The 19548-nt window shown below is 33.0% G+C and overlaps 1 protein-coding gene and 1 pseudogene across 2 annotated transcripts in view; one reads left to right on the top strand and one right to left on the bottom strand.

Moving 5' to 3' along the window:
• LOC111511030 (iso Glutaminyl cyclase) overlaps positions 1 to 19548 on the bottom strand; it is a 28430-nt gene that overhangs the window by 5854 nt on the left and 3028 nt on the right. For both annotated transcript variants that reach the window (XM_074184620.1, XM_074184621.1), the window contains 2 exons: positions 5279 to 5606; positions 3442 to 3769 (listed from right to left, as the gene is read on the bottom strand). In XM_074184620.1, the coding sequence (XP_074040721.1) occupies positions 3442 to 3769; positions 5279 to 5606 (656 nt within the window). The remainder of the gene's footprint in view (positions 1 to 3441; positions 3770 to 5278; positions 5607 to 19548) is intronic.
• On the top strand, positions 16791 to 17946 carry LOC141486521 (uncharacterized; annotated as a pseudogene).

Genomic DNA, 19548 nt, shown 5'->3' with positions numbered 1-19548 from the left:
CCTTTGCGCCTACAATGTTTTTTTTATAAGTCAACAATCAATTAAACACACATATATGCTCAATTATAAAGCCATTGATTTCATAGATTTTATACTTCTGAAAAATTTTCAGTAATAAATTTGACATGTTTTCTCTCTCTCTCTCTCTTCCCTCTCTCTCTCTTCCCTCTCTCTCCTTCCTCTTTTTTTTTCTCTCTCTTCTTTTTTCATTGTTTTTTCTCTCGTTTAGTTTTATTTTCTTCAAGGCTAGAACTAAGATCAACAGTACCCTTCCGGTACATGTTGTTTCTAGCCTTATTTGTAGTTTTTTTTTATATCACTTTTATAGATTGTATATATATGAAACTACAAATAAATATTATTATTATTATATATGTACATTTACCTAAAAACACACTCATGAAAATAACATATTTACACTCACACAATCATTCACATATATACACACATCTCACTATGTATACACTAAAATCATACAAAATTACAATTATATACTTATAATTAATTATTTTTTATATCGATCTAATGGTGAATATTTGCTCTGGGAGTTTGTTTTAACCATTTTTAATTCTAGATTTGAAGATAGTAAGGGAGTTTATATCTCTGATATGGGCGGGTATAACATTATATAACCTAGGAACAAAATAAGTACAGCTGCGTTGTCCAATAGTTTTTGGTGCAACAAGTGGGGCTGAGCGGGACTAAGTCGAGGTGGATCGGAGGAAACCAGTGTTTTTTTTTTCAGGAGGAAGTTTACAACAATATTGAATATACGAATGTTATTTTTTCGTATTTTTTTCAAAAGTTAGTGGCAGAAACAAACAATTTCTTATATGTCATTGAAATTCAGTTTAATTTTGACTGCCATGAGAGGTGACGAACTCCAAAAGAATTTATTTAAAAGAGTCAACCCTACTTTATTAGGCTTTGTCGGTAAGTTTTCAATTCACCTCATTGACTGAAATAATGAGTTTTTATTAACAACACAAAGCAAAAGTCATTGTCGGGTCGTCAGGGTGGTTATTTAGACATTCATTTGAAAAATTCTCCATTACTTTATTGAGTTTTGTCGTTCGGTTTTTGTTTTACCAAAACGATTGAAATGATAAGTGTTTTGTTTACCATAACGCTAAACTCACTATCTTTTCGTTGGAGGGGTGCTATGGGGATTCATTTAAACTTTTCCCCCATCTTTTATGCTGTGCCGTTCTGTTTTTGTTTTACCAACTTGATTGATATGATGAAAGTTTTGTTATCCGTACCACAGAGCAGTAACTTTTTATACAACTTTTTATATAACTTTTTATATACCTTTTTCCTTGAGTATTCCGTTATTTTACTGTTATCACTTTGTTATCTTCTTTAGTCTGTGAGCTCCAATTTCAGCTTCAATTACTCACAAGTAATTAAAAGCTTTAATACTATCAATACTATTTAAGCAAGAGTATTTAGGGGCGAATTACTTTCGAAGAATCCACCGTAAGAAAAACCATTGTTGTGAGTTTTTTAAGCGACTTTGATGAAAATCTTTGAAAAGGTGGATTTTGTATATACATCTTCTACGTGAAATCGGTTGCTTTTGTATTTTCCACGGTTTTTCATCTGAAAGCGGTGAAAAAACGTTCAATGTGTTCGTTATATGAGGTGTGCAGACGTATTTGTGATCGCTCCTATTTTGTTTTAAGTTCCACGAGTTCTTTTAGTGCTACGAAACTGGTTCCTTCAAGAAAGTTGGCCATATCCGACAACTCATAATTCCGATAAGATGAAATAGCCTCCCCAAAATACAGAAACACCTCATCTATCGAGAAATCGAAAAATACATCTGGACGTAAAAACCTCTGCAAAAACTGGAAAGAATAGTTTTTCATACTTTGATCATAGTCCAGGTATTTCAGTGATAAATTTTGCAACTAATATATTTTTGCCTACTATGTCGTATTCTACTTCCTTTGTCAGAGATCTCAAGAGTCTAGATACAAGAGCTGAGAAAACAAAACAATCCTCTACAGAAAATCAATGAAGATTTGATGTCAGATCAGTTGTCCCACATATTCAAGGACATAAAGATTTAGTTATGGACAGATTTGATATCATTTGCCTTACTGAAAGATGGCTTACACCGAATATATCTGATCAAGTAGCATCAAGTAGCAATTGGTAGATATTTTCTACTGCTAGAGCAAGTAACGATGGTCGCTGATAGCCCCTGGCTACCACTTTTCACTTTTCAATCAACTATTTTCTCACTGAATATCTACTTAAAAGAGTCTATAACATTTGCATCGCTAGTGGTGAAATCATTTTCCAGGTATGATTTTGTTCCAATCCCATCCATTTTGCATTTTCGGGGCTTCGTCATAACTTTTGGGAATTGCGTGAAGTAAGTTAGCAGCTGATAGAGCTGCCCTTAATTCCATATCTCTCTCCAAATCATAATCTAGTAGATGTTTTGTCAGTTTTCTGTTTCTTTGACTTCTACAAACGGTCATACTGTCCTCCTCGATATCATTATCAGAGTTAAGAGCATCAATATCTTCTTCATTTCTTTCTTTCTTCTTCTTTATTGTCTTTTTCAGTCAATTATTGGTTATACTTCTGGATTTACTGTATCTTTTATATGTTTGCTTTCATAAAAAATAACGGATCTTGCTACCACCACTGTTTTTTGTTCAGTGTCATACAGTTTGTATCCATTATTGCAGTAACCGATGAATATCGTTTTCTGTGAATATGAATTTAATTTTCCTGTACCATTTTCTTTTGGAACATGGATCGCTCAATTGAATCTTTCAGCAATTCCGTTTTGTTCTGGATTCCTTGGTATTGTATATTCAATCTGTGTACCTTTGTTTGAAGGTGGTTGACAATGTTTCGTGGTGTATTTCATTAGTTCGGACTTCCATTGTCTAATATAATATAAATTGATTTGAAATCCCTGAAAAAATCTGTAAAAAAAATTAGAAAGATTAACCGAAAAATAACAATGTTATTAAACAAAAAACTGAAATTACAAAGAAATAACATACAAGCAACAATCAAACAAAAAATAAAAATAAAAAAATAGAAATATTAATACAAGCTGAAAATTAATAAATATCATTAACAAAAAATGAAATATTAAAATTAAAAGATTCCAAACCAAGTTATGTCACGAAGTTTCAATTGTGGATAACTAATTTTTATTCACCCCACTCAATTACTTGCGATATAGATTGAAAAACTCGATAATTTTAATAGAAATGTTAAAACAAAAACTGACCAAAATGGCCTGATAAAGTAGATCAGTAACAAAAAATTATAAATATTCATATATTCAATTCTGAGCGCACGTATTGCAAAACCGTGGCTGGAAAACAGGTAAATTGAAATAAGGAAAATTTGCCAGTAAACAATTTTTTACAATTATTAAATAGTTTTAATAAATTAAAATAGCCTCACCAATTTTGAGTGTTTTCAAAGGAACTATAGAATTTTGTATCTTTATGTCCAATCAAATCCAATAAAACTAGCATGTCCATCCTTTGTAAATCAGACACCACTTCTTCAGATGAAAGAGTTTTTTGATGATTATTGTGGTAGAGATTAGCCAAGTGTCTGGCACCATAAATAGAATCATTTGGACCCCAACTTACGAATGCTTCTTCGCCATCAAAGAATATCAATTTTAAATTCAGATCAATATTATTCTTTAAAGAATGCAACTCCTGTTTCATCACTTTTGCTAAATTCAATATCATGGCGCAGGGTACAGCCGAATCCGTGGCACCTAAAAATATTGTCTGGTAATTTTCTTTTAAATTGTATGTATATTTGAAAAAAAAAATCACATTAATTCGATTGAGAAAATCGATAGCTAAGTTTGTTCGGAGTTTATTTTCAAATGAAATATCTAGATTGAAGATTGTAATGAGGTTAGGCTTTTCAAATTCTTAATAATGCAACCTATATTGTCTTGTGTACATAATCATAGATTTGAGTTCCGAGAGGTTTAGATGTCTTCCGTTTTTGTAGAAAAAAGCATGGTATCCACAAAACAAGTGTTATTCAGTTACTTACAGTGTTCTGTGGAAAGTCTGGATATCAATCTCGAGTTGTATCCAATCCAGGAAACTTCAGTTATTGGAACTTGTAAATCCACACGCTTGAAATCGTAGGTTGAAAAGATAGATTTCGATATTTTTATCTCGACCAAGTTTCAATTTTGAAATTTTTAAAATCCACACCAGACCTTTCATATTAGAATAGGTATTAACCTATTCAGGTGACAGGTGACATGTGATATTATTTAACCAACTATCCTATTCCTAACATACCGAAATCTTACCTTTCTAAATACGAATTTTTGGTGAAGAAAGACGAATAAACGATTAAGAGAAAGTTTATAACTATGCCAATTGATCAGGATTATCCTTGAATATTGGCGTTGAATGTGCTTGAAACCAGATTCAAATAACTTCAAGTGATTTTCCATTACGCCATTTTAATTCATTATAAAGCATTAAGCTTATTATAGCATTTTTATTCTTTATATGGAAAATAATAATTAGACATAATATGAAACATTTTTTTCTTATATATGTTACAAAAAACATGACAAAATTTTGTTTAGCAAAAAAAGAATTTCATTACGTTTATTTGAGTACATGTAGATAGATTTTTGGAATAATCATACCAGCACGCCCTAGTAAGAAACGGATGAGAAATTTGATGATGTATATGTTAATATATGAGGACTATTGTTCAAGATGAGGTAACTTTGTGCTTGGTAATCATCAAAATGATTTAAATCCAATCGCTCCCTCCATTTTATTGTTATAGATCCCATTATTTCTTTTCCTGATTCTGACATAACGGAAACACCAACCAGCAGATTATTCAGATTTCAAGTAATTCAAATAATATATACCAGTGTTTTTTGATACGTTTTACTAAAGAGTTCATTTCCTAACTGCATCAGTAGTATGCATGGATATGAATTTCAAACTCATATCCAGATAAAGATGGTACCTACATTTTATTTCATAAGATCATTCAGAAATCCCAGAATAATACACTGATTCTTTTATGGTGAAGTAAGTACATATTTACATTTTATCTTCAACTTCACAAGATCACTCAGAAATCACTGAATAGTACACTGATTGTTTCATGGTGAAGTGAAAGTTTTAACACATACATACAGCAATCCATACAGCAATTAACAATTCAACAGTTTGAACAATACCAAAGAACCCGTACCTAAAATATATAGAGCAATACTGTTAACAAAACTCACCAACAAATACTTCATCCTTGAAGTATTTACTGTCGTAATGGCAAGCTAAAACCAAATATCTATCCGCCTGAGGATTCAAAGATGCTATAATATTTCTGAATGTTAAAAGTCCATGTGGAGTATTACTTTCAAATTCGTCAATGTGTACATTCCAATTCAACTTTTGTAGCTCTTTCTTGATATATTCGAAAACCTTCTTATGATTTGGAGTGCCAACAACTCTGGGTATTAGAATGTTATCCAATACTTCATTGGTATATTCAGAATTTGTAAGACCGGCCAAAAAACGGATTTCGGCATTTGACAGTGTCTGGGGTTTGTGATTTATCTGAAAATAATGAATAATTGTATTTAATTAAAATATTATTTTGTATGTCAAGAGCACAGACTTGCTTTCATTGAGTTAAAGGTTCTCCCCCCTTTTGTTATGTCGATATCGGGTTCCAAAAAGGTTTTAATATAAACCCAAAAACATATTGAACTATGAATATTACTGGAGTTTTTTCCCAACACCAAACCGTTATTTTAACACCTCGACACGTGTTTCGATCACCAAGTGATCATCTTCAAGAGGAAGATCAAACTAATCATACTTACAAAGCTATCTTTATTTTTACCATAGATACCTGTTCTAGGTACCTGCGTCTTGAGTGTCTTAATTTAATTTCACAATATTGCCTTATCTACTAATCTTAAATTAATTTTACAATGTGTCCTTATGTAATAGTTAGGTGAACAGTGGCGGCATAGCCTCCCCATAAAATTTGAAGCTATTCATCGCAATAAAATAAAAATGCTTGGGTATCATTAATTTACCATTAATTTTCAATATAATTACATAATATGCCCGAAAAAACACTATCACTCACTACGTAGTACGTACTACGTATCCTGCATCAACAAAACTTAAACGCACCGCCCATGAACGAATAACGAATAAACCATCAACCCGAAATAATAAATGCCATACGTTGCAAGGGAGCCAAGCCTCCGAACGCTTTAAAAAACACAAGCTTCGCGAGACCGATCCAACCAGCGACATACGTCCCGATTTTTAATTTCAGTTGCAGTAATTATAGCGTTAGAGGAGGCTAGCCTCCAGTTGGTCTCCGTTAGTGTACGACTGCGTTTGTTTTTTATTTAATTATTCAGACGGGATGCTGTGCCGGACCGGGACTGAAAAATATTTCGGTAAATCGTTCTAGTGTTTCTTGATAATATTTGTTATTTGTGTATAAAACAGGCAGTATTGTATTATAGCAGTGCTTTTTGGTAATATTTTTAATGTGTTTTCTTTCATTTTGAAGGTGTTTTCAGGTATTCACTTTTTCGGTAAGTTTTTTTTTCCATTTATTATGGATAAATTGCACGAAATTAAAAAATCTGACGATATAGTCGATTGTTTGCTGACAAATAATTTCAAGTCTTTATCTTATGATAATAAATTTTACATTATTAAAACTCTGGGAAGGCCTCAATCAAATTTGATTTCAATTAAAGCCTCAGATAATCGACAAAATCGAGGATTTAATATTAGTTGGTACGATAAACGCGATTGGTTGACCGGCTCCATTAAACGAGAAAAATTTTTTGTTGGTTCTGTGTTTTATTTTCTGTACAAACCGAATACCAAACGTGGTCTAAAATAGAATACTCCGATTTAAAAAAATTTACCTTGTTCTACAGAAATAAAATTTTGAATCTAAGAAGCATATATTTTCATCTTGTAAATTAAAATTGTTTAGCAAACAAAATATAGCAACAGCTTTAGATACAGCTCAAAAAGAGCCCATAATTTCTTTTAATAATCAGGTTAGGGAAAATCGGTCGAATTTAAAAAGACTTATCGATATTACGATTTATTTGGGTTCCCCAGAATTAGCTTTTCGCGGATACGATGAAACCGAAGATTCGATTAATCGCGGCAATTACAGGGAACTTTTAATGTTATGGGGCAAATATGATTTACAATTTGTTACTTTTTTAAGCGGTAGCGTTTTTTTGGCACCTCAAAAACCATCCAAAATGAGCTTATAGACAGTGTGGCATATATTATTGAGGAAAATATAAGCAAGGAGTTTGAAAGTGTTTCTTTCGCATGGGAAATTGATGAAACTACCGATATCACCTGTACATCACAACTTTCAATCGTTTTTAGATATGTCAAAGATGGTAATGTGGTAGAACGTTTTATGGGTTTTCATGATGTTTGATCTGGGCGCACAGCTGACGATTTGTTTAATTTTTTAATTCGTACGTGTGACACCTATAATTTTGGGCAAAAGTTAATTGCGCAAACCTATGATGGGGCTGCGGTCATGGGCGGCCATTTAAATGGTTTACAAACTAAAATAAAGTCCATAGCTCCTCATGCAGTTTTTACGCATTTTCAAGCCCATGCCCTAACTTTAGTATTAAGCAAAGCGTGCAACAACATAAAAATTTTCGCGCCTCCGGCGGGCTTTTCTGCGTGTAAAAGTCTTTAAGACTTTAGCCACCCCTGTTCTCCAATGCACGAGCCGTCACTGTAGGTGAATCTAATAATTAAAATATTATGAGCTATAAAAAATTAATTTCACATTATTGCCCTATTTACTAGTCTTAAATTAATTTTAGAATGTGTCCTTATGTAAATCTAATAAATAAAATATTATTTTAACAAGCTATATAGTATTCTATTAGGTATTGGTCCATCATCGTTATTCATAATAATGTTCACTTATTTCTACACTCTCATCCGTCTTCCGAGAAAGTTCTTGAGGATATCCTTGCTAGTGTTGTAAGTTCGATTCAATATTTGCCCGATTCCTTGAGAGGACTAGTTCGGGAGAAAGTCAAGAATCAAATCTCCAGGAACATGATAACAGATAAACGGAAACATTTAATAAACGACGATAAAAACCAAAAGGAACTTATCAAACGATTGAAAGACAAATACGTTTTTTATTTTTTTATTTGAAAGCCGATAAAGGTAACAAAGTAGTAATTCTGGATAAATCGGACTACTACGAAAGGGTCAATACTCTCATCACTAACGAACTGTATGCGAAATTGTCCAGGAACCCGTTACCAAAGATGATTGCCGAAGTGAAAGACGTCCTCAAGAAATGCGACTACATACTTCCCCCTCAACTGAAACGGAACTTACAAGTTTCCAACCCAACGGTGTCAAAACTATATTGCCTCCCAAAAATCCACAAACCGGGAAAATCAATGCGCCCCATCGTGTCAGCTATTGGATCTCCTACTTACCTATCAAATAGCAAAGTGACTCACTAAGGAATTTGAAAGCTTGTCTATTGCGGAACCAGGTTTTAGTATAAAAAACTTCTTAGAGTTCATACAACATACAAAAAACATTGTTCTGCAAGAAGATGATATGTTCCTTTTAATGTTAGTTCCTTATTTCCTAGCGTCCCAAATCCACAGAACTCAGGGAATTACTAGAGAAAAATAATTTCAATAATGTTGAAATTGATGAATTCGTTTCTCTCACTAATTTGTGAATGAAACAAAACCGGTTCCAGGTAGCTTTTTGCTTGTTGCTTTTATGAACAACAGGAGGGTGGAACGGCTATGGGTAACCCCTTGTCCCCCTACTTGGCAAACCTATTCATGAGCAGATTCGAAATGGAAACCAAGAAAAAGTCAAAGTATTTTTTTTAGGATATGGCTAAGGTATGTGGATGATATTTTCGCGATATTCGATAACAAAAACCTAATATTGAGGACTTTGTTTCCTTTTTAAATAATAGATTTCCATCAATAAAATTCATGTATGAGGTAAAAAATAAAGGACAACTTCCATTTCTTGACGTTTTGGTAATGAGGAGCCAATATGGAGGGTTAGAATACGATATATTTAGAAAAGAAACAAGCACGTACAGGTATATTCCTGACAGTTCACATCACTGTGAATAGCACAAACGTGCTGGGTTAAATTTTCTAGTGCGTCTTTTGTTTTTTCTCAGGTACCACATGAGAGGTTCACAAAAGAAAAACGTACAATACAGGAAATAACAGCCACTAACGGTTTCTCGAGGGGTATTGTAGGTGACATAATAAGGAAGGTTAAGAATGAACGAAATCTCGACTTTTAGAAAGAACAAAAACCAAGATAAATATAACTCAGTTCCATACCACCAATACACGAAGAACTCTGGAAAGATATGAAGGTGGTTTTTAAAACAAGTCATACGCTACAGAGCCTTTTGAAAAGTCCAAAAGACAAAGTTGAGATTTCGGAAAAGTCTTGAATTTACGAAATTAAATTAAGGACTGCGATGCAAAATATTATGGACAGACAAAAATATCTATTGAAATAAGATATAAGGACCACTTAGCACACTTAAAAATATGGAAGACCTGAAAAATCAGCAGTCGACCATCATATTTTGCAACAAAACCATTCCATAGACTTCAGTTCATCAAGATTAGACAACTTAACAACAACAAGATTAGTAGATAAAGCAATATTGTGAAATTAATTCAAGACACTCAAGACGCAGGTACCTAGAACAAGTATCTATAGTACGAATAAGGATAGCTTTGTAAGTATGACTAGTTTGATCTTCCTCTTGAAGATGATCACTTGGTGATTTGGGGAGCATGACATCCTTCATTAGTCGGAGGGCTCTTAACACATTGTGACTGAAGATATCGAAATGTTCAGTTGAAGTTGAAAGAATTAGCACTAAGCACGCACGAATGAATAATGGCATTGTTACATTTACGATTAAACCTATTAGTAGAGACACACCGATATTATTTACTGTTGGAATGGTTATGACAAACATATATGATAACCTCCCCTTCTTTCATATTTTATCTGAATCGTGGTCTCACCTTACCGACCTGGTCCGGGTGCTGTAGACATTTTACTCGGGGCGGGACGAATATATTCTCACAAATTATTTTAGATGGATGTGCAAGGAAACACATTGACAAACCAATTGCTATTAACATCTTATTGGGATATATACTTATGAGAAAAATAAAGGTCTCTGAGACATCTTTGGAAGATTCATTTCTCTGTGACTCATCAGCTATTTCATTAGATATTATTAAAAATTTTTCAGAACTTGAAAATTTTCCGCGAGTGTTGACTCTTGAAGTCCTGAAGAGGAACAATGCAAAAACTGTTTAATGAAACGGTCTTACGTGAAGAACAAGGTCGATATATTGTTTCACTCCATTTCAAATATACTAATCCTACTTTTCCTGAATTGCGAGACTATCCAATTTCTCGTTTCTGTTCACTAGAACGCCGCCTCATAAAGCAACCCGTTTTCCATGAACAATATCGTTAATTTATGTAAGAATATCTTGAAATGGGTCATATTTAAATTACTGATGGACTTGATATAACCGAGAATCATATTATCTTCCTAATCATTGTGTCATAAAACAGGAAAGTACATCCACTAAATTGAGAGTAGTGTTCGGCTAAAGTCGCCAATTATAAATCAATTCAGGAATGTTGTAGGACCCAAACTCCAACCCGATATTGCATACATTTTTTTTGAACTTCTATACTTCAAAATAAAGTATTCATGCATTAATTTCATTATCACAAATTTCAATTTTTTGAGTTGACCCGTTCAAAAAATAAAAGGGGGGGGATTAAAGAAATACAGTGTAGAGTTCATAATTTTTTATTTTGTTTTTTCTTCAACTTATTTTCTCCTTTTTTTTGTCTTACATCAAATAGTATAATTGTTTATGTCAGTCAGTAAATGTCAGTAATATACAATTCAATGCCTATTAGCCTGAAAAGTAGTTGTTAAGAGTTAAGTATATCTCGAGGGCACCAAGTTTAATCGTATAAAATGTACGCAAATCCAAAATTTTAGAAATTTTGTCGAGCAAATGACTTGAATGTAATAATGTCATCTCAAACTATATTACACGAAATCATTTTTAAAATTATGGAATTGCACGGATTTTGATCAATTGAGCTTGGTATACGCTGATATAATAAACGAAACGGATAACGAAAAAGGTATCAATATCAACCATATCGTAAATTGTTTTTTATTTTACTACAGAAGTACATCACACACAACCACCAATGAGACCCTGTCTAAATCAGAGGTTCTCAAACTTATTTTGTCTACCGCTCACTTCGAGAATAAATTATTTTCTAGTGCCCCCCATTTTTTTTTAATTTACTACATCTTAAGAATCACAATAGCAATCATTATTTTAATAATTAAATTATGTGTGTTATGTGAAAATAAGACTTTCTGATGAGGGTAATGTAAACCACCATTTTGTAATGGTGTTATTAAAACAAACATTTCAATTTGAATTTTAAAACTAATCTAATGTGAAGGATAAATTCGATGATTTTTAACAAGTTTGTTAATATCAGGCTTGAATTTACTCAAAAACAGCCGTAAGCCACCGCGTTCGGTAATCTGTAACCTGCAACCGATTTCTCTTTTTAGTTAGCAACGTTGCCACAGCACTAAATCCACGTTCACACAAATACGATGATGAGAATGCTATCAAAAATCGTTGAACGATGTTCCACAATCCAGGGTACAATTGCGGGATTGGCTTTTGTTCTTGGTATCCATTTTTGAATTTTATTTTTATTTCCTCGTTCGTTATCAGTTCTTCTTCCAGCTGGGGTGATCCCGCTGTGTTGACATTTGAAAACGGATCCAACACCCAGTCCGGTATTTCAAATTTTAAAATGTCCTGGATTCGTTCTGCGAAATCACAAGCAAGTCGTCGTTGTTGAAGAATATTGCTGACAAATTAGGAAAATTGCCAAACTCACGTCTGCAGACGTGAGTCTGCAGACGTGAGTTATAATATAATATAATAATATAGGCATGCCTATATTATTATTATTGTATAAGAGTAATTTGGCTACAAAACCAGCAGTGACCTTTTTTGTTTTAACCAAATTCAAGTCATCACCTTGAAGTTGGAGATTGATATCATTAAATAATTTATACAGGTCTGTCAAGTAAGAACTCTACTACAGAGTCAAATAGATTGTCAAATCGAGTCAGACAGTTACCTCTTGATAACCAACGCACTTCTGTGTGAAATAGCAATCGATTGAAATCTTCATCATTAGCAACACAAAGCTGAATGAATAATCTGTCATTTAAAGAGCTGTTTTGGATTTTTTGGCTACAAAAGCAGCATGACATTTTTTGTTTTAATGAAATTCAAGTCGTCACCTTGAAGTTGGAGATTGACATCATTAAATAATTTATACAGGTCTGTCAAGTTCGCAATCTCATTCTTTGAAGTGATGAGGTTGTCGTGCAATTCTTTGTCTTTGTTTTCCAAGAACTCTATTACAGAGTCAAATATATTGTAAAATCGAGTCAGACAGTTACCTCTTGATAACCAACGCACTTCTGTGTGAAATAGCAATCGATTGAAATCTTCATCATTATCAACACAAAGCTGGTTAAATAATCTGTCATTCATAGAGCTGTTTCGGATTTTATAGACTGCTTTGATGATATATTTCAGTGATTGAGAGAAGCTCTCATTCAAATTTTTCGCAACCAAATGTTACCTATGAATGACGCAATGTACAGCGAGCACATCTAGACCTTTATTTTTTAAATACACTATGAAGCCTTTGTGACGTCCTGTCATAGCCGGAGCGCCATCCGTAGCAGCTGATATATTCTTCAGTGGAATTTCTTTCTCACCACAACATTTTTCCAGTGTATTATACATATATGGTTTCTCCTTTTGTATCCGTCTCTAAATTTCTGGCAAATAGTAGTTCTTGATATATTTTCTCATTTTTAATAAACCTCACGGATGACAACAAAAATGCTTCATTGGTTGGTAAAGTGGACTCATCTAACTGAATTGAGAATTTGGAAGTCTTCAGATGATTGCACAATGACTCTTCAATGTTTTCAGCCATCTCATCAATTTGTCTTTGCACGGAACTATTGCTCAAAGGAATTTTTCGGATAATATATGTCGCTGGTTTATGGAGCATAGTAGTTATTCTTCTTTTATTGCCGGTAAAATTAAATCCTCTCCAATAGTCTGAGGTTTACCTGTTTGAGCAATCAGCAGGAAGCAGATCATAAATAAAAACAAAGGTTTTTACAGTACAGTTTTTATATGAGCTACCTACTCGTTGTTATTCTTGAATAGTGAATTAGTGTAAGCCCTCAGCACTTACAATAGAATAAAACTTATTGCGCCCATAAAAAATACAAATATTTTGGACAAGTCACCTATTACATTGCACAGATACATTATCTCCAAGCGAATCCTTAAGAGTAACATTGAACTCACTCAGAGTATACAGGCTCATTTTAGTGAGAAGTTTTTTCACTGTATTTCTGAAAAGTCTGAGTGTCAGATGTTTGATTTTTTCAGGAAGTAAATTGAAGCAAGTGATGCCAATTGATTTGCTTTTATCCAATGTTCTTAAGAGGGGCACAATATTATTTCCATTGCGTGTTTTGTAGGAGTGAATATCCGAGTGTTTTGTAAGTGTGTGATATTTTCTTTGACATGCAGAACATTGTCAAAGATAATTTGTGAGAATAGTCATGATTCCTGTATTCTCAAACAAGGGCTTACAGTGTTCATTATATTCAGCTTTTACAATGCTACGAACAGCAGCTTTTTGCAAGACAAATACTCTTGTAGCTTGCATTACCCCAACACAGCAATCCATAACTCATGGCTGAGTGGAACAAGGCGTAGTATGTCATTAGAGCTGCTTTCTGACCAGCCGTTGTAGCTATTCGCCTAATGACATAAACAGATTTTGCTAGTTTGTTGCAAAGATTACTGATGTGAGTGGTCCAGGCAAGAGACGAGTCAAGAAGAACTCCCAAAAATTTTATACTTTCTGATGTAGAAATGGCATCATTGCGATAGTGTGAAAATACACAAATTTCTGTTTTTGTTTCATTCATATACAGTTCATTGGAGTTAAACCACTGTTTAGCAGAGGCACAAATATTTGCCGATATGTTATCAACATCACGGGTTCTATCTATATGTACAGAAAATGACGTGTCGTCAGCGTATAATTTTGTCAGTAATGCAAGTTTAAGATGCATATATGAAGGTAAATCATTAGCCTAAATTAGGAACATGGAAGATCCCAGTATGGATCCTTGTGGGACTCCCCTTTTGATAATACGTTCTTGACTTATCATATTGTTATTGTAAACTCTTTGTGTTCTGTTAGCTAAATATGATTCAATTATTTTATTGGGAATTCCTCTTATGCCATACCATTCTAATTTCTCCAACAGTCTATCATGACTGACACAATCGAAAGCCTTCGACATATCTATGAAGATAGTTAAACAGGATTGTTTATTTTGAAAAGCTTCAATAATGTTATTACCTAATTTGTTTATAGCGTCTATGGCACTTTTACCTTTCCTAAACCCAAATTGATGATTATGTAAGAAATTATTGCTTTCCATGTAGTTACTAAACTGTACTGAAATAGCTTTTTCCATTACTTTGGATAGGGTGGGCAATATGTGAATTTGTCTATAATTCTCAGGTAATTTTTCATCTCCCTTCTTGAATATAGCTAGAACTTTGGCTGGTTTGAACACTGATGGAAAAAAACCATCAAAAAGACATTTATTTATTATGATGGTAATGATTCAACGATTAGCGATGCGCATTATTTGAGCAAATGAGTGCTGATACCATATACATCATATCATACATACATCATATACATAGGCCACATGTGACCCATTGTACATCCTCCCGAGGAGTTGTCCTCCTAGGTCGTCGTCCATCCTGTCCTTTCCAGGAAGGTGGACAGGTCGCTGGGAGACATCTCCTTTATATTGGCAGGTGTAGGCCAAGACTCGCCGAAGACACACTCTCTTATTGACGATAACTCCGGGCACTCGCATAAGACATGCCTGACAGTCTGATCTTCCTGTTCACACATCCTGCACAGAGGTGTGTCCACTAGCCCCATATCATGGAGGTGTTTCCTTAGCTGACAGTGGCCAGTAAGAAATCCTACTGTTAAGCATAGATTTTTTCTGGTCATCGCCAGATATTTCTTCGGCGCCAGCTTCCCAAGGTGATCCTGGCAAGATTGCATCCTTTGATTTCATCCCCTATCTTTAGGGATTGAGCATGGGTGTAACATTTGGCTAGTTCCGCAATTGTCGAAGTCATCAGGCCGTAGGTGCCACTGGGTCCTAAAATTCTCAGTCCAGCCGCTTCCTTGGCTAAAGAGTCGGCAATGCGATTACCTTCACTCCTGTCGTGCCCACCTCAGGATAATGTTATTATCTACCGAGGCTTTGGCTAAATCTTGGTGGCACTCTAGTACTAGCACTGAAATAACACGTTGTCTGTTCAAGTTTATTTGCTGTCAGTGCAGATTGTTATGTTTTTGCCAACTACTTTTATATGTACATTGAATTATACAAAAAACACTTTTTCATATTCAGTTTGTCCTCCAAACCATCGTTATGGAATTGAATCAGATATCATTCACAGAATTTCTGGACAATATAGTGTATGAAAGAGGTAAAATTTCACTTACAGAAATACTGTCATCTTTAATGGCGGACATTGATGTTTCAAAATAAGACACTTGTTATACTGTGTCTTCAGCAATCTGGATAACATTACAAGATAAAGCACTCACTTTATTCATGAAATTACGACCTTATATCACAAATGAGTTGAATCTACTCATGTCATCGATGACAGTATGACAGATTATTCGATCTAATCCCAGCCATAGGAATCTGGTTTAAATTGAAAGGGATATATTTTTAGGAGGGATTATTTTTGGGAAAGAACCGTTTTGGATTTCTACTTCTTAATCTTTATACAAAAAAATGTAGGAATCTTCCAAAAAATGAAGAAAGCAAATAATTTCAGAATAAACTCTTTACAAAGATGTGCATACCATACAAAGAAGTAACTTTCAGACACAAACTTTGAAAAATTCCCACATTTTTTGTATGAGAATGGAGAAGTAAAATGCCAAAACCTTTCTTTCTCAAAAATTAATCTCTCCTAAAATATGATCCTTTCAATTTAAACTATACCTATTGAACCACACTTTTGTATCACTGAACATTTCCATACCTCCTTTTACTACTCTTATGTATATTTCACTGCCTATCAATAAATTAGGATCAGCGGCAAAAACTGTAATGAATTTATTTATGTTGGAATGATTACATAAATTGTTCATGTAATCATCACGACTCTACAAAATAATTTTCGCTCTTTATCCTTCCTAAAGTTCATTTTGTGATTTTCTGCTGAATTATGAACAAAAATGAAAAGAAAATACCTTTTTTGGTATAGAGTTTGCTTTTGTAATAGTTGTAGTAATAATACTCATTTTTGATTTTTTTATAAATTTTAAATCATTTTTAATACATTTAAAAATACCGCGCGATCAGAGTGGAGTTTTAACGTTCACACAGTGCTGATAGATGGCACTAGAATGATAAACAACGATCAGGTGTTCTATACAAATCTAGAATAACTTAAAATGTCTAGAAAGTGTAAATATGATGCTGATGCATTTTTTTATACATGTGGGCAATTTATTGAAGTTCGAGATGTAAAATACTAATTAAATACATCTTACGTTCTCTGTAAAGCCTACAAAGCATATTTTGGTGAATTAAATATAATAGACATATTAATTTCTATTTCCATATTTTAGGTTGGTATTGAGGAGAGAACAGGTCTATGAAATTTGCAATACCAAGAATCTGGCGAGAACCAAAAGACCACTTTAACGACTGCTGCTTTTGCATTGTGAATCTGAGCAAAAGACGTAGAGGTAACAATGCAGAACCTATCGAACCTTCTGCTCCAGTCGCACACAATCTGACACGACCAGTACCTGAACCACCGAAAAAATTATCAAAGAAAAGTAGCTCATCTCTTAGTTCTCATAAAAGTAATTCCGATAAGGAGTTTTTACCGACACCAGAACAACCAAAACATCATTTCATCGCTACAGAAGATTTTAATGATTTGATTAGAGATTAAAATTTGCTAAAAGTAAAGCAGAGCTCTTAGGCTCTCGCTCAAAACAGTCGAATTTGCTCGATGATATTAATATCACGGATCAGCGGGCAAGGTATGAAACATTCTCAACATTTTTCACAAAAGATGGACTTTGTTTTTGCAATGACATGAAATGTATGTTTGAAGAAATTGGCATACCTTCTGTTCCTAGCGAAGGGCGTTTATTCATTGACAGCATCACAAAAATCTTAAAAGCTGTTTTATTACACAACGGAAATGAATTCCCATCTCTTCCAATCGCTCACTCAGTACATCTTAAAGAAAATTATGAAAGTGTTAAAATTTTGCTTGAATGTGTAAAGTATAACTGGCAGCTGATTGGAGATTTTAAAATGGTGGAATTTTCGATGGGACCTCATAGAGGATATACAAAGTATCCGTGTTATTTGTGCTTATGGGATAGCAGAGCGGTTGCTAAGCATTATACTCAACGGTCATGGCCTGTAAGAACAGAACTTTGTGTTTGGAAAGAAAACGTAAAATTTGAGCCCAATTATTGAAGCGGAAAAAGTGTTAATGCCACCTCTGCACATCAAGTTAGGGTTGATGAAACAATTTGTTACAAAACTGGATCAAGCCTCAGAAGCTTTTGAACATGATGGGAGACTATATTTGGGGTTTATTGAGAGATAGTACCTATGAACATGAAAGAAAAAGTAAAAAGTGTGCACTTGACAAAAAAAAATTGTTTAATGTCTAAATAGGAATAAATCCCAATAACAAGACATATCAATATCATTAGCAAGCATGTTACAGTTTTATATATATATATATAGATATATATATATATATATATATATATATATATATATATATATATATATATATATATATATATATATATATATTTATATATACTCTATATATATATATATATATATATATATATATATATATATTTATATATACTCTATATATATATATATATATATATATATATATATATATATATATCTATATATATATATATATATATATATATATATATCTATATATACTCTATATATATATATATATATATATATATATATATATATATATATATATAGAGTATATATAGATATATATATATATATATATATATATATATATATATATATATATATATATATATATATATATATATATATATATATATATATATATAGAGTAGAGTAACTTTCAATTTGGGCTCATGTATTTTGACTAGAGTCTAAAAATTTCTTAACATGGTTATTAACTTGACCAATAGGTTCATAATAAATGTCGAGATTTTCACAGAGTTGATTGTAAAGTTTGCTCATTGCAACAACTTGACTTGACTTGACTTGAGTAATATGTTTGTTCTAGAATTTGGTAGATAAAAAGTCAGTTCATTTCTAGAATTGATTCGTGGAACATGAAAGTTGAAGTGGGAGAGTAGTTTGAGACAGTCAATCAGATTATTCACTAGTTTATAAATGAAAATTATAGAGTAGTAGGTTCTTCGGTTTTGAAGGGATAACAGATTAAATTTATTCAGTAGTATTCTGTTGTTGTCAATGTCTTGTTCAGGGGAAACTCTTTCTAGCTTGTAATATATTTCATGAAGCCTCTTTGTATAGACTCGATTTTGTTTATGTGGACATTGTATATGGGTGACCATATAAGGGAGGCATATTCCAGCCGAGATTTGAAGTATGCGGTTACGATAGATGAGCCCTAGCATCCGTTTGGCTTTTAAATTATTTTCTACTTTTTTGTGAGTTATTTTGATAGTATAACTTAATAAAAATGATGAAACTGTTTATTTAAATGCTTTCATTTTCAATTAAAAATCAAAACCACAGATTTTGAAAAATACCGTTCAAACATTTTCCTAAATAAAAAAGCAAACTTTTTCATGCAGTGTATGTTTTTTTCGTCTAATTACGACCTAAAGAATTGAAATTCAATGTTTCAAAGTTAAAGTCAAATTTTGTGTTGATCCGTGTAATAAATAACGGTGAGCCCAGCAACACATCCTTGGGGTATTTCTACTCTCACTATAATATTCTCAGATTTATATAGACAATGTTTGTTAATATTAGTTGACGACAATCCATCTTACTGAATTTCTGGTTATCCCATGTAGTTTCAGTTTTTTCATGAGTACCTCGTAGTTCAAGTAGACAAATGTCTTTGACAAATCTAAGAACATAACAAGTGCTAAATAGTTTTTTTTTTCCAATAAGTTTCTTATATTATGAGTA

Source organism: Leptinotarsa decemlineata, unplaced genomic scaffold, assembly GCF_025532065.1.
Source record: "Leptinotarsa decemlineata unplaced genomic scaffold, Ldec_3_MD MMD2_tig00026358_RagTag_RagTag, whole genome shotgun sequence".
NCBI lineage: Eukaryota > Metazoa > Arthropoda > Insecta > Coleoptera > Chrysomelidae > Leptinotarsa > Leptinotarsa decemlineata.
The sequence above is the reverse complement of the archived record's forward strand: the minus strand, read 5'-3'. Positions and strand labels throughout refer to the sequence as shown.